At 53.1% G+C, this 14,682-nt stretch overlaps 1 protein-coding gene across 2 annotated transcripts in view; it reads right to left on the bottom strand.

Moving 5' to 3' along the window:
* The window catches only part of LOC147156007 (histone-lysine N-methyltransferase 2C-like), a 38,925-nt gene that overhangs the window by 7,958 nt on the left and 16,285 nt on the right, over positions 1–14,682 (bottom strand). The window contains exons 23-59 of one of the 2 annotated variants that reach the window (XM_086065966.1): positions 14,221–14,330; positions 14,095–14,148; positions 13,841–13,943; positions 13,511–13,590; positions 13,299–13,409; positions 12,955–13,059; positions 12,797–12,885; positions 12,568–12,721; positions 12,053–12,130; positions 11,678–11,821; positions 11,480–11,518; positions 11,278–11,388; positions 10,928–11,212; positions 10,446–10,519; positions 10,165–10,365; positions 9,240–9,717; positions 8,522–9,174; positions 8,180–8,401; positions 7,413–7,738; positions 7,192–7,340; positions 6,703–7,110; positions 6,106–6,500; positions 5,868–5,967; positions 5,397–5,786; positions 5,216–5,330; positions 4,852–4,927; positions 4,640–4,703; positions 4,337–4,569; positions 3,868–4,215; positions 3,561–3,668; positions 2,672–3,466; positions 2,196–2,585; positions 1,786–1,947; positions 702–1,018; positions 450–625; positions 261–373; positions 67–186 (exon numbers count right to left, since the gene is read on the bottom strand). In XM_086065966.1, coding sequence (XP_085922092.1) covers positions 67–186; positions 261–373; positions 450–625; positions 702–1,018; positions 1,786–1,947; positions 2,196–2,585; positions 2,672–3,466; positions 3,561–3,668; positions 3,868–4,215; positions 4,337–4,569; positions 4,640–4,703; positions 4,852–4,927; positions 5,216–5,330; positions 5,397–5,786; positions 5,868–5,967; positions 6,106–6,500; positions 6,703–7,110; positions 7,192–7,340; positions 7,413–7,738; positions 8,180–8,401; positions 8,522–9,174; positions 9,240–9,717; positions 10,165–10,365; positions 10,446–10,519; positions 10,928–11,212; positions 11,278–11,388; positions 11,480–11,518; positions 11,678–11,821; positions 12,053–12,130; positions 12,568–12,721; positions 12,797–12,885; positions 12,955–13,059; positions 13,299–13,409; positions 13,511–13,590; positions 13,841–13,943; positions 14,095–14,148; positions 14,221–14,330 — 7,876 coding nt within the window. The remainder of the gene's footprint in view (positions 1–66; positions 187–260; positions 374–449; positions 626–701; positions 1,019–1,785; positions 1,948–2,195; positions 2,586–2,671; positions 3,467–3,560; positions 3,669–3,867; positions 4,216–4,336; positions 4,570–4,639; positions 4,704–4,851; positions 4,928–5,215; positions 5,331–5,396; positions 5,787–5,867; positions 5,968–6,105; positions 6,501–6,702; positions 7,111–7,191; positions 7,341–7,412; positions 7,739–8,179; positions 8,402–8,521; positions 9,175–9,239; positions 9,718–10,164; positions 10,366–10,445; positions 10,520–10,927; positions 11,213–11,277; positions 11,389–11,479; positions 11,519–11,677; positions 11,822–12,052; positions 12,131–12,567; positions 12,722–12,796; positions 12,886–12,954; positions 13,060–13,298; positions 13,410–13,510; positions 13,591–13,840; positions 13,944–14,094; positions 14,149–14,220; positions 14,331–14,682) is intronic. The other variant, XM_086065967.1, reaches the window with a different exon arrangement.

Genomic DNA, 14,682 nt, shown 5'->3' with positions numbered 1-14,682 from the left:
ATTCCCATCATTTCCTCGCATGCAATGAAAGCAGTTGAGTGCATATTCCAAGCTGAATAACGGCACCTGAGGTAGCGGCACTGAGACGCCGGCAAGCAGGGTGAGCGGGTCGCGGCTCAGCTGGTAGTTGATGGAGGCGGGCAACCGCAGCAGCTTGGCCACCGTCGCCATGACGCCGGGAACATTCTGGAAGGACAGCGACATCGTCAGCGGATCATGGCGAGGGTCGGAGGACGACTGGGGAAAGGTGCGGCGCTTACCTGCGAGGCGGTCGGGTTCAAGGTTATCGCTATGGTAACCAGATCTGAGTTGGAGCAGGAGGGAGGAGCCTGATGGTCGGGTTCCGTCTTGACTTCCCGTTTCAACGCAGAGCCTGAAAAGGGCCAATAGCGCAACTGAGTCACTCCGAGTCGGACGGGGAGCCGTCAGCGTCGCTCCGCGGGACCGACCTTTGCCCCAGGAGCAAGGCATGATGGGAATGGGGGGCGACGGGCAGGGGGACAGCGCCTCCGTCTTGACAAAGGACAGGTCAGGATACCTGCTGACCTCCATGTCGGCCACGCTCTCGGGGGACGAGGACGGGACATAGCCATCAGGGCTGCCGCACCGAGACGAATCCTGGACGCTGATTTGGGCAAAAGACGCAGAGTGAGCAACGAGCTCTTCCGCCACTAGGCCGGAAAGGCGGCGGGAGACATTACCGTAGTTCTTCCTGGTTGTTGTGCGGCGGCGTGGGCAAGGAGGCGGGCACGTCCACGTCCATGTCCGCCGTCTCGGCGGCCCGTCGGAGCTCTTCGCCCTTGGACGTCGTCGCACCTTTGACTTCTGAAAGGGAAGCAACGAGGTCAGATCCGAAGGTGGCGCTGCGCTTTTCGCCATTACGAGACGGGACGCACTTACCGTCCTTCCTGCTCACTTCCGCTGCCGTGGCAAAGCCGTTGAGAAGCTTTTGCTTGGCCACCGGAGGTGGGGTGGGCGGAAGTGAGGCTGGAGGGGTTGGTGGGTTGCCCAAGATGTTCTGCAAATTTGGAACAAGACAGACGGCCTCAAAATGTCACATTTTGCTTTTCAACAAAATTCACCTGTTGCACGTACAAGAATAAAAGTAAATAATTGGTTTTGTTTTTTCCCCCCCAGAAAGTTGTTTCTTTTTTATCTTTAACTTACATCAACTCCCACAGAAAGAGTAGAATTTATTTATTTATTGTTAAAATGTACAAGCTAAGCCTTATGCAAAAGTAAGAAGACTAAATGATAAATAGTGAATGGACTGAACTTATAGTAACAGCTCTCTCATCATACAAATGATGAAGGTGACCTCAGAAAAAGATTTGCAGCTTCGGGCCAAAAGTTTCCAGTTCTTTCCGGCAAAATAAAATTGTCCTGACAAATAAATTGGAGCTCATTTCAATTGCATGTTTATGATGTTACGATGGAATGTTCTAGATGTCGATTGGTTTTGTCAGAGCTAATACTACATTTGTTATGATCTTTCAAATATGGAAGCAGGAAAATTGGGAGTGATATTTACTTGAAAAAATGTGTTAAATTTTATACACTCAAATTTTACAAGGAGAGTTTAATTTAAGCTTAACATCACTCCTCATTTTCTCACTCCGAAATCCAGTGTGAGACTGACATCCACCTGTTGCGATCAGATGTCACGCAAACATGATCGTGTTTTTGACCAACTTCAAATTCAAAAAAAAAAAAAGAAAAAAAAAGGAGGAAATCCTACATCCAGTCCCAAATCGTGTAACGTATTTCCACAGAATTTCCTCCTACCTTGCACGCGAGTTGCGTGTAGTAGTCGGCGACCCCGTCCAGGCAGGCGTTGCCGAAAGTGCCGCTCAGCCTGGAGTCTCGGCCCAGTGACGAGCTGCCGTACGGGGGGAACAGGCTCAGGTCGAGACGCAGGACGGGCTCCATCAAGGGCAGCACGGACAGCTGAGGGGGAAATAACCACCAGCACATACATTATGCGAGTCAGATTCAATATTGGTTGTAAAGTTGTATTTTTTCATTAAAATTGCTTTTTTTCCCCCCATGAATGAAGTTAAGATAATTTTCACAGTAAATCTTGTGAACAATTTTGTGAAAAGTCAGATTTTATTTTTAACGTACATGTGCCCTGATAGTCCCTCTGAGAGGAATTCTAGCACAGGTTTGAGTTGAGTCGCAAGTAACAAGCTGACCTGCGTGAGGTGCGTCACCATCTGATCCGAAGGAGAAGACGAGTAGTCGAGCGCGTCGTCGTCCTCGTGTCGCCTCCTCTTGCACTTGCTGGGATTTTTGTCTTTGTCCGGTCGAGCGGTGCGCTTGCAGCGCTGGGGCTTCTTCCGAGCTAACAAGTCCAGGAGATCTGGAGCGTTGCCAAGGAAACCGGCGCCGTCCTCATCCTCGGAGCGTGTGCTTTCGCCTGAGAGTCTGTGGCGGAAGGCGGGTGGGGCGTGGCCGCCGGGTGATGGCGCCTTTTCAGGTGAGGCTTTTTCTTTGAGCAGGTGGCGGAGGAGCTCCTTCCCGGGGTCGTGAAGGGGGGAGGTGCACGCCGGATTTACGGGATATCCTCGCTCCTCACGCTCCTCCTACGGGGAAACACATGAAGAGTTGAGACGGACATGTACTAACTACATTTAAGAGATGCTGCTGGGACAAACGTGATATGGCGCACCTTAACCTCCATGCGGCCTCGTGCAGCGTCCGCCGAGCACACAGACAGCTGCCTCTCCAGCTCTGAAGACGGCACCAGAGCCGACGGGGGCAAGTTGGAGTCGGCCAGCTCGGCGGCACCCCGCGTGGGCGTCGAACAGGACGTGTCACTCAAGGCTGGCGTAGGCGGGGCTGCCATGTCGTCGGAGTGAGTGGACAGCGGCGTCCGGGCTCCCCCGTCCCGATTGGCGCTCCTCCTCCTCTTGGGGCCGTCGTTGGGCAGGACGTCGGCGTAGAGCTGCGGGATGGAAGATGAGGAGAAAGGGGCGCGGAGGGTGGCCGATGGCGAGGAAGAAGCAGAGTCGGGGCCAAATGTATGACCTTGTCCAGTTTGATTGGGGGGCGTCGGAAGGGCGCCCGGTGGGAGAACCTGAGCCAGACTCCCGGCAGGTCTTTGTTTAGTCTGCAGAATGTGAGGCGTCGCCTCCACGGGCAACACCCCGCGCTGTTCCGGGGAGGCTCCCGCCCCATGTGGGAGAGGCCCTCCCGTGAATCCCTGCTGGGGCAGAGGGAATGGTGCCCCTGGCTGGCCCCCCAGCGTGGGTGGTCTGGCACGAGGGGGCGACTGGAGAAAGTCCTGGGGCAGCTCAGAACTGAAGAAGGGTATCTGGGAAAGAGTGTCCCCGCTTGGGGTGGGGCCAAGGGTCCCGCCTACTGCCAACCCCGCGGGACACAGTCGAGCTCCGCCTGGGGTGCCCGAGAGGCCTGGCTGGTCGAGATCCAGCCTCTGCTGCTGCAACGCCCGCTGACGTTCCACCTGAGACAGAAGGTTTAAGGCGACATGAGCCATATTGAAAACAAAGCCCACTATATAAAAATCTCCATCTCGTCAGTGTGCACGTGCGTCTCACCCCCTGCATGAGTTGCACTCTGTGTCGCTCTTGCTGCTCTCTCAACCTTTCCCTCCTTTCCCTCTCCTGGAAACCCTCACTGAACGGGTTGTTGTCGTCAAACTTGACCTGCAGGAGAAGGAACTTCCAGCTCACAATGTCTGCAAACCTCATCATTTGAAATTAAAGTTAAGAGTGTGAAACAATGATTCATAGATTTGTGTTGAGTTAATTTTCTGCCACTAGGTGGCATTAATGTTTCATGTTGGCCATTCTGAAAGGAACATTACGTTTCTCTTTTCAAATTCAGAGCAATTGGTATTCGAACCTGAGGTGCAGGTGCTGATAGGTCGCCCCCAGAGGCTCCCCCGTGGCCCGCGACGGGTCCCCTGATGCCAGAGACAAAGTCCGCCGCCGGAGCTGCAAGCCCAGGCACGATGGTGGAAACCAGAGGGGTTGTCGAGAGGGCGGGCGGCGTCTGCGGCGGTGGGTGAGATGGCAAATTCGGCGCCATCAAAGCTGACCAAGCGGTAGGGACGTTCTGGATGCCGCTCTGCAAAGGTGCCGTGTTTTGGGTGAGCACGACAGCAGGTACGTTTGTGGGGGTCCTCTGTTGCCGCTGTTGGTTCCTGTAGTCCTCGATGAGCACAGTGTGATCTTTCTGCTGCTTCCGGATCTGAAGCATAACAGACACCATTTTAGAAGCACAGCGGGGAAACTTTGTAATAGCGTATTGACTGGCGTCGGCGGGAGAGAAAAAGTGGAAAATCCTCCAAACCCAGAAGAACTTGACCAACCTGCTCCAACTGCTTCTGGACGGCGGCCTGTTGCTCGACGACGTAGCGCAGCTGGGCAGCGTCATCTTCGGCTAGCACGCGGCCCGCTTTCTTGGCCGTCCTCTGCTTGGCAGACAGCGCCTTCTTGATCTTGCGGTGGCCGGCGAGCTGCTCCTCCAGGAGGCGCTGTTGCATCTGCAGGAGCCGCTGCGTCTCCCCCAACCACTCCTCGTACTGGTGCCGCTGAGAGTCGTCTGTGGCACACGCATGCGTCAAAAAGCTGCAAAGCGGTTTTGAGGCAAATTGACATTGGGAGGAACTCACTGACGAAGCCGGGTCCAAAGTTGGGTGGGTTGGGCCGCACCAGCTGAGTGTTCAAGTCGGCATCCTGATTGGGAGACAAGATACTTCCACTTTCTGCACGCCATTTTATGTGGCAAACTCAAGCTAACCATGTATTGAGTCTACTTTCTGTTTCTTGCTCAAATCTAAATTGAAAATCCTCTACATGTTTGAGAACGTTTAGATTGGGGCACCTGTCCTGTCACTGGAAGAGGAGGCTGACTTGGGACCTCAGGAGCAGCGGTGGCAGCGGAAGGACCCTGATGAAACCTAACAGAAAAAATACACAACACATCAGTGGAGGGAACAGAGTCATGGTAATTTGGAATATTTATTCTTTGAATTAAATTATTTTCTTCCCAAAAGTCAATGACTTTCTTTTGTGCATGTATGGATGTTAGATATTTCTCATCTAATCAGATTTCAGCCTCTTCGTGTTGCCATTTCAATCTAGTCTGCCATAATCAATCGTGCTGGCCCATGGAACTTCAAATATGCAATTTCTTGAACCAACCAATCACACGTCAAAGTGACAATCAGGTGACAGGGTGGTCATACCTGTTGATGACCATGTTGTTGAGGCCCAGGTTGCCTTGGCTCATGACCTTGTTGATGCCCTTCAGAGCCACCATCTTGGCCTTCATGATGGGGTCCGAGATGGAGTCGAAGTCTGCTGCACACAAAGGTTCACAGCAAAACGACAACAAACGCGTGCGCCACGGGTCGGTCGGAATCTCACCCAAATCTGGGATTCCGGTCTCCGAGGTGGACTTGTGTCTGATCAGGGCTTGCATCTGTTTCTGCTGCTGCTGCTCCTGGCGCTCCTGGTCCAGGAGTTCCTGTAGTAGGAGGGGCTGCTCCTCCAGGAGCAGAGGTTTGCCCTTGTTTTCATTTTGGCTCTGGTCCTGTGTCTGTGTCGGACCCTGAGCCGACACGTCCCGCTGAACAGGCTGGGCTTGAGGGAGGAGACAAGGCTGGGGGAGTTGGAGGGGCAGCGAGTGAGGGCTGGAGCCAGGAGGGAGACCCTGAGGTGCCGGAGGAGCCGGAGTGCACCGAGAGGACAGTGGGTGAGGAGCGAGGTAAGCGGACGAGGGTCCGGCCGCACTCTGCTGGAAGCCGGGCTGCGCACCTGGAGACACACAAAGACCAGGGTCAATGCTACACTCTGCTTTCAAACTGAGACAAGTCACATCCTGATCTGGGGGTTCACCTGGAGCCAAAGTAGAGGTCAGGGCATAAGATGGAACCGTTCCCTGGACCTGCACTTCGGGCAAAGTCCCAGAACCACAAACTGATTCTCCCGACTCCCCCTGATGGGACACAATTGTTAATTTCGAGTAATAAGTCTTCCTCCACATATTTGTATTTTGCATGTTCAAAAAAAATCAAATCTTGTCACATTCCTACTACAACATTTAAGGTGTTCATGCTAAAGTCTGCAAGTCTACCTTGGACAGGTGCAAAGAGGAGCCAGGCTGGTTGGATCCGACTGCCTCAGCCCCAGAAGCTTGAGCTAGTCCAATGTGTCCATCTGGTCCAGGAATCTTTCTGGGATGTTGAGGGGGAGGAAGTGGGGTGGACCGGTTTTGAGGATCCGCCTGGAAGCTCTCTTCATTTTCTTCTTTAACTTGACCAATCAAGTCAGCGTTGTTGTCCATCTTTCGAGGTGCTCCTTTCTTTGGGTCGCCTACAGACTCCCCCAGCTCCAGTTCTTCATTGAACATGTCCTTCTTATCCTCCAGGTTGAGCTCGGGGTCGGCGTAAGCGATCAGGTCAAACTTCCCTGACAGCAGGAAGTCATCGAGATGGAGGTCGTTCGGACCCAGGTCCAAGTCTTCTTTGCCTGAAGAGGACAAGTGGTACCATTTAGTTGACATTGGAGGCCCACTAAGGTAAATCATGTCTATCTTGTTTAGATGCTGCTGGTTGGCTGATTAGTAAAAGCCCTCAATTACATATTGGTATAATAATATACATCTAAATTGTAAATACCAGAACTACGACGTAGCCGGCGCCAAAATTTAGTTCAAGATGCTGATTCTTACCATCTTCGGGATCCAGGTTGAGATTGAGGTCAACTAGATCTTTCACCTCCACGTCTTCCAGATCTTTGACGGCTGACTCCACTGCTTCCAGGTGCTCCTCGATGCCCTCGCCCCCTTGGAGCGCCACGTCTGTGCCCTGAGCCAACGCCGTGGCCGTTTGGACCAGGTTGTGCTGATCTTGCTGGTTCAGTTGCACCATCAGGAGGACGGGCTGGCCAGCCACGGTCTCCCCCCCCCCCATGCGGCCGCTCGGCAGGGACGCCTCGGAGGTGAGGCCGGGCACGAGGGAGAAGGGTAGCCTCAGGCGGTTCTCCGGAGCACGGTGGCGAAGCTCGATGTAGGGTTGACCCATGATGCTGTGTTGTTGCACGGGGAGAGCGCAGGGGCCGGGAAAGGCCTGGGGGGCGGCTGCTCTCGCATAAAACGGTTGCTTCTATTAGGAGGTGCAAACACAGGGAACACAAGCCAAGCTACTAACGTTCTTCTCACCTGACAAGATGTGAGGGTGTGGGCTGGCGGCGGTCAGCGGACGGATGGCGATCAGCTCGCCGGGAAGTGGCTTCCTTATCTGGACGGGGGCGACGGTGGGAGTTCCCAGCGTCAGGGGAGGACGCGGAAAGGAGTCCTGCGGGCCGAACCTGAACAGGAGAGCGCTCAAAATGCTGATGCGAACGAGCCAGTCGCCAAATGTATTATGCCGCTCCTCTCACCTCAACGGCGTTCCTCTCGGCACGGGAAACGGGGATGCTCTGGGGGTCAAACCTCTCAGCTGTTCCTCCAGAAAAGCTCCGGGATGAACTGCGGCCGGTACGGGAACACGCAGCATGCCGGGGTAAGGCGGCGGGGGACGCCCAAACACGTCCGTTGGCGGGGTGTTGGCGGCGTCCTGGGTCCAGTGATGGGGTGTGGCCACGCCGGGGGCTGGTCCAGGACCGGGCGTGACTGGCAAAGTTCCTGCCTCCTGAAGGCCTTTCTCCTGCCGCAACGCACTCTTTTGTTGCTGCTGCCTCAGGATGAGCTGGCGCAGTCTCTGACGCTGCACAGCCACAAATGTTTCATCATCATCAGATATTTCTAACAGCTAGTTAAGGGCCATGCACTCGTACGCTTTGTCATCACAAGTAGAATAACTTTATCATCCAGTGTCCAGGTGTCAACCATATGTTACTAGTACTACTAGTGTACTAGAACAACATTATCAAACTCTACAAGTCAACGAGTAGCACACGCTCAAATGGCTGGCTGTCTATAATGCGGCATTAGTAGAACAACTATGTCTGAGTAGTAAAATTTTTCCCTCACTAGTACCATTTTTGCCCTGCTAGTACACAATTAAACCTTACTTGTACAATACTGTTGTTATGCTGCAGTGGAAGTTAGCGTTATTAGTAAGGCAGTCATTATACTATCTTGTGAAACTCTCTTACAAGCGAGTACAATGAGTGTACTAGTACAGGCTTTTCCAGAAGAGTCGTACCTGTCTTAGTTTCTCCTCAGAGTCTCCAAGCTGCGGGAGCAAGCCCATTGGTCCTTCTAATGAAGCCACGCCCACTGCCGCCATGTCATCTGCTGCTGTCTTGTCCATCGGCGAGGCTCCGGATGTCAGGTGAGCCGCCGGCGATCTGTGGTCGGACGTCCCGGGGTGTTTTGGGGTCTGGTTACTCCCACGGATCCTGGTAAAGGAGTCCTGCTGCGGCGACTGACAACGACAAGTACGACATTCACATTTCAGCGTTTGCAGAAAGTACTACGCAGTGGCTGACTACCGACTAGGCCGTGTGACGAAGCAATGCGATGAGATGTGATGAGGGTTTATTACCTGCTTGCGGGTTGCCGAATCGCCGCCGAGAGGAGATCTCATGAGCCGAGGAGCCAAGTTCTCCACTTGGGCCTGGCCGAAGGCTTCGGGGGTCTTCTGAGGGTCAGGGGTGGAGGGTTGCTGGGTGTAAGGGTCTGGTGAGGGTCGCGGTGTGCCGGGCGCTTTGGCGTAGGGGTCGGAGGTCAGCGTGCCACCCGGCGATCGGGGGAAGTGCTCGACAAGTGAGGGGTAGGGGTCTGACGTGGGGTGGGAGGGGGAGGGGTGGCCGCTCGACATCTTCAAGTGGTCGAGGCGCAGCGCGAGTGACGCGCTCGGGAGGTACGAGCTGTCACAATGCAGTCCGGAGGTCGGAGGGTTGGTGTAGGGATCAGCCATCTGCTGATTCGGGGTCCCCGGCACAAGGTTGTAGGGACTGCGTTGAGGGGAACCCAGTCCAGAATGAAAAGCGCGGTCCTGAGACTGAGGGAGGCTGATGTCCGCCGGTCTGGACGGCTCCCTCCTGGGTCCTGGTGCTGCACCACCAAATAAGTCCTGTTGCAGCTGGTTTTGGGGGGGCATGGGGGCTTTAAACACCCCCCCTTGGATCTGAGGCCTGTGGTACACCTGGGAGCCCGAGGGGGGGCTCTTCATAGCTGCTCTGCTGTGCTGCAGTCCTGTATAATGAAAATAAGAGTTAGAGGCAGGAATTTTTTTGGGTGGGGGACGGGCACAAGCTTACCTGGCTGGAGCGTGAGTGTCCGGGAAGGATCTGATGATTTCGAATCCGGAGAGGGCACAGGAGACCCCAAAGCGTCATGGGCAGGTGAGATGCTGAGCGAGTGGCAGCGTTGAATGGAGGCGGGCCGAGGGGTCCCCGTCGGCTTGCTGTATGGGTCCCAGGGAGAGGTAGGACGGGATGAAGGAGGGGAAAACATCTGGGGGGAGGACGGATGCTGCTGGAGGGGGGAGGAGGAGTGAGGGGAGCGGGGAGAATGCGGAAGCGGCGAGTAGCCAGAAGGCGGTGGTGCTTGCGGCCTGAGGAAGACGTCATCAGCCAGCGGCGAGCCTTGAAGGAGGTTCTGTCTGGCGCATTCATCCGGCGAGGTGTCCGGCTGCTGATTGGCCGAGAGCTGCTGCTGCCGCTGCTCGCTTTTCACCTGCTCCAGCTTCTGAGTGGCTTCTATCTTGGCCAATTGCTTGCTCTTCTGCCGCATTTGCTGAGGACACAACACAGATCAGGGGCCGCACGTCAGTGTTCAACATGTCAGCGACAGACCCCGCACACTCATTCCCATTCCCTAACTGCTTGAGTGTGCGCTTTTAATATGCATTAACATGACATCATTCAAGCAGGACGTGGAGCCCAAGACAATCCCGGCAGGTGAACTGTGCTTTCTTCAAGCCTTTCAAGTATCAAATGCATTGTTTTTGTGCATTTGAACATAATGGAACAATTTTCCTCTTCTTACCGGCTTGCCATCTGTCTTTTACCTCTCCCTTTTCAATGACACATCAGAGACATTAGCAAAGGAGGCGGGAGCGACGCTCAACATATACACAAGCATCATCATTAACATCATCATCTGCACCCGGTGGCATGCGGGCCCTGCGGTTACAATGGAAACAACAGAACCCAATCCCTACGTGCGCACAACGACACTCACCTGTCTCAACTTCCACTCCTGCTCCAGCTCCGACTCTCGGGGCTTGAGCGGGTCCCTTAGCGCCGAGTCGGCGCCGTCCAGGCAAACGTCGTCATATGGTCCCTGGAGCGGCGGCTGACACGACTGCGTGTGCTTTGGCGGCTCGGCGTAGAGGTGGACCTTGCTAATGCGCTGAGCCGCGCGGTTGTCCCGCGCGCGTTGCTGCGAGACACAGCAGCACATCACATCATCACGACAAACGGCACCAGCGGCCACCACAGCGATCGTGACGACGCACTCACCACATAAGGCGCTCGGTCCTGAGAGCTGGCCTTCCTCCACAGTTTGGCGATCTGCTTCACTCTCGTCGGCCACTCTGAAAGAGACACGCAGGAGAACATCGGTCATCTGCGTGTGGCTGCAGCAAAGTGAATGCTAACCATGAAGTGCTGGCACCAACAATCTTCGAGAGGTTTGCGAGGATTGCATGCATATGTCAACAATTCACACAACTCGAGGTGCACCAATCGAGATCGGTCCCAATTTCCTTAATTTTAATTCTTGATCTCATCTCCCGCCTCAAAGGTCTAAAAAGTCAGCCAACTCTCCTATTTTGCTGAGATGATTATAATAGGTGTTTCATTTTTATTTGAAATTTATTCTGGGGCGGCATTAGTCAGTGGAAGGGTGGTCGTCACCCAACCGTGAGGTTGTGGGTTCGATCCTCAGCCCTCGTGACCATGTCGAAGTGTCCTTGAGCATGTTCCTGTGCGTGTGTGCATACCAGGGTACTGCTCCATCAGCTGGGGGAAGTTGGTGTTGCAGTAGAGCACCGGCGCAACAGTAGCCTGCTCCCCGAGAGCCTCCTCCTTCTCCCACTTCATCATGCTCCTCTGAGCCGTCGACATGCCGTCGTGCTCGCCCTCTCCTGCCGCCTGATTGGTCGGGGGCGGGCAAGGGACGGCGACGTGGACGGGACCCCCCGGGATGGCGTCCATGTTGTCCAGACTGGGAGCGTGGCTCGCCAGGCCATTCAGTAGAGCCAGACGAGGAAAGGCGCCCGCTCCTACTGAGAGACGTGCCACAGTCAACAATCTGCCCTTCCACTTATTGCGTGCATGCGTGCGTGCGTACCCGTGTGCGTTTTGCCGCCTGCAGCAGTCTGCGTGTTTTGGTTGTGTTGCTGGCTGCCATTTGGGCTGAGCACGGCGGTAAACAGGTCTTCCACGTCTTTTCCTTCCAGCTCTGCGCACATGCCAACAATGCAACAAGCGTGTATGAATTTGTGAATTGTTCGTGGGGAGCCGCAGCTGAGATGAGGTCCGAGGACTCCTACCTGGAATCTTGTACAATTTGCTGAGGAGGGCACCTGCAACTAAAAATGGCAAAAAGACAGTATGAGAAGATAACGAGAAGTACAGAATGGAAGTCATGAGAGTGAATTATACACATTAGAGGTGTCCTAAGGTCCACTTTGACGGGAAAATGCTGTAGCTTACAAAGCCAGAAAAAAACATGAGGAGCTTGAACTCACCATCTGTCACCATCTTGTCCAGCTCAGGGTTTAAGATGGCGTCCAGGGGCTCTTCGTGCAACGCTTTATGACCTTGTTCGCCGTCACCCGTCACCTCAGAGGTCAGCAAGGGGTCATGGCTCACGGAGCTGATGTCGAGGCCAGCTGAGAGACAGGACACAAAGTGGTTAGGGGAGGGGGCATTAAGAGGAGGAGGAGGAGGAGGAGGAGGAAGAAGACTGCTATTGAGGACCATTATGAAAGATCATCTAAGGTCCACCCTAAAGCCAAACACGGCGTTTGCGTGTTTTGTTAGTTTGCAGGCTAAATGAGCCGAGAGAGGAAAGCGGGCGGGGTGAGATGACGGACAGCAGCTGCGGCCACTGCCCACTGTACCTGCATGTCCGCCGGCCACAATGTGAGGATGAGTGGTGAGAACGTCACACAGATCCACCAGCGCCTCGTCCGACAACACTGCTCGCACGCACACACACACACACAAGCAATGAGGTCACGGCGAGGACACGGCATCACCACAGCTGGCTGTATTGAGAATCTGTCCTGATCTACTTTTTAGGGCCGCAATAGATGATTACTTTAATAATCAAATGATTCTGTTGATAGATCAGATTTTAAAAACGTTTTAATTTCCATCCCTTTATCCCAAGAATAAGGAAATTGACATTCCAAATTAAAAGCAGATGTTTGCAAATGCTTTGCCATGAAGCCGAAAGACTTTCCTCTGCTGCTACCTCAGAAGTAGTAGCAGCAGCAGAGGAAAGTCTTTCGGCTGAATGAAAGAATGTCTTGAATGAAAGCTTCCCAACGCAGCCTCACAATGAAGTCATGGTGCCAGCAGACAAATGAAAGATGACATGACAAAGGAAATCAATGAGGGGGGGGGGACTCACGGAGTCTTTCCTGCTTTGCGTTCATCAGCTTTTCCGAGGGGGAGGGGCCTTTGCAATCCATCGCTCCTGACTGGCTGATCCTTGCTGCCTCCGAGAGCATCCTCTGGTCCACTTGACGAATGCGATACAGAAGATCCCGACCGAAAAACGCTTCCTAGAAGAGAGAGGGGGGACAGCCAATTAGAATGCTGTGACTGTGTGTGTGTGTGTGTGTGTGTGTGTGTGTTACCTGTAGATAAGACGGGAAGGCCTCCTCCAGCTTGGTCTTCTTCTTTCTGTATCTCTTCTTCACTTTGTCCACAGTCTGCTCGGCTCCATCTATGAGCAAGAGGAATAATTAAGATGCTGATGTCGGCCAAGGAGTGCCCAATCTTTATTGAACATCACCTTCATCTCCCTGCAGCGTTTCGCTCGAATGTCTCCCACCGCATATTTTGAAGGCGCCGGCTCCCGTCTTCCCGCCTCGCTGCCTCACCATGAAGCCTCCGATACCTAGAGATGGACAGTTACCACCACCATGTGCAAAAGCACAGATCAATACAGTGTACATGGACACCTCATGTCAAGGGTTGGCCCGCTACTGCCATGTGACTGTGTCCGCCATATTGGATGTGGCAGATCTGCCCCGTACAATAAAGCAAACCAACAGACTGAACTTCAGACAGCCACAACCCAAAAAAAGGACAAACCAAATGCCGCTTATTTAGGAATACTGTCTTGGTCTTCCTCACCTGGCCTGTACGGCTTCCTCTTCCTCTTTGCCATGTCTTTGCTGACATCATCCTCGGGGGCGGGCTCTCTCTCGGGGCTGGAGTCTGACTTGAGGTCACACTCCATGTGACCTACGCATGCAGACATGCACATTCATATAAACACATTTAAACAAGGTTTTGTGTGTGCTTGTGTGTGTGTGTGTGTGTGTGTGTGTGTGTGTATATGTAACCTGTATCTGGGTGGGGCGGGGTCTGCAGGACGGACACACTGTTCTGGTTAATGATCCTCAACTTCAGTTTGGGTTTACACCTGATACACAGAAAACAGACGGTCAGCACTTTCTCTGCATCTCACTTGACAAAATCCAATGTGAAAATCCCTTGGTAGAATTGTAGAGTCAGGAGAGTGAACAAGTCCATTCTGTACTCATTTATTAGGGAACCATCTAAGTCCACTGAAGAGAACTCCATTTACAGTGATTCGAGAGTAGAATTAACTTTCTAACTTCCGACATTTCTCTTTTCATTTCCATGTGATGTCACTCATCATTTTTGCTCACCTGCGGTATCTGCGGGTCGAGGTCAAAGGTTCAACCAGCGACTGGAGCTGAGAGAGGCCCGACTCGGTCAGACATACGCCGTCCTGACTGTACGTCTTTGTGTCTGAACACACAAACACATTTCAGCTCAAACTCATCAATTGTTTTCTTGCCCTATCATTTCAGGAGACGTCACCCAACGTCAGCCATTTTTGCATGATGAAGAGGAAAAAGAAGGAGGAGATGATGATGAGTTGACTGTCATTGGAACACACCTGCTTCGCGGCTCCTTGAGAGGATCTGAGCCAGGTCCAAATTGTCAGGCCTCCCTGCAACATTCACGCCATCCATCGTCACAACACAGCCAATCAAGCATGTGTGTGCGTGCGTGCATGCTTTACCGAATGGGATGCGACTGTGTGTTCTGCACAGTGAACAGTCGAAACCTTCATCAGCAGTGACCTCTACGTCATCTTCAGTGGTCAGACCCTCACAAGCTGCATGCACCCACCTACACGTACACACATTAGGCACATATAACAGACATGCACAAGATGAAGCAAGTTTACATTCCCTTCCTTCAAATTCATTCATTTTGAGTGCCACAATTTTTGCCAGCTTTATGTAGCGTAGTGCTTCTCAAACTGGGGTCCTTGGAACTCCGAGGGTCCACAGGCAGTAACTTGAGGGTCCGCAAAAATAATTATAGATCATTTGTGTCATTTTTTTTTTTTTGGAAAAGTGCATATCTTCAAATGGGGAGCGATGAAACTTGAGATACCAACCAACTAAACAAATTATTGCACTCCTCCCCATTTTTGAGGCTAATTAAAGGCTCCAATATGATTCGATCATCACATATA

Source organism: Leptonotus elevatus, chromosome 21, assembly GCF_054856555.1.
Source record: "Leptonotus elevatus isolate MCC_2025b chromosome 21, RoL_Lele_1.0, whole genome shotgun sequence".
Classification (NCBI taxonomy): Eukaryota; Metazoa; Chordata; class Actinopteri; order Syngnathiformes; family Syngnathidae; genus Leptonotus; species Leptonotus elevatus.
This window is presented reverse-complemented; position numbering and strand designations above follow the sequence as displayed.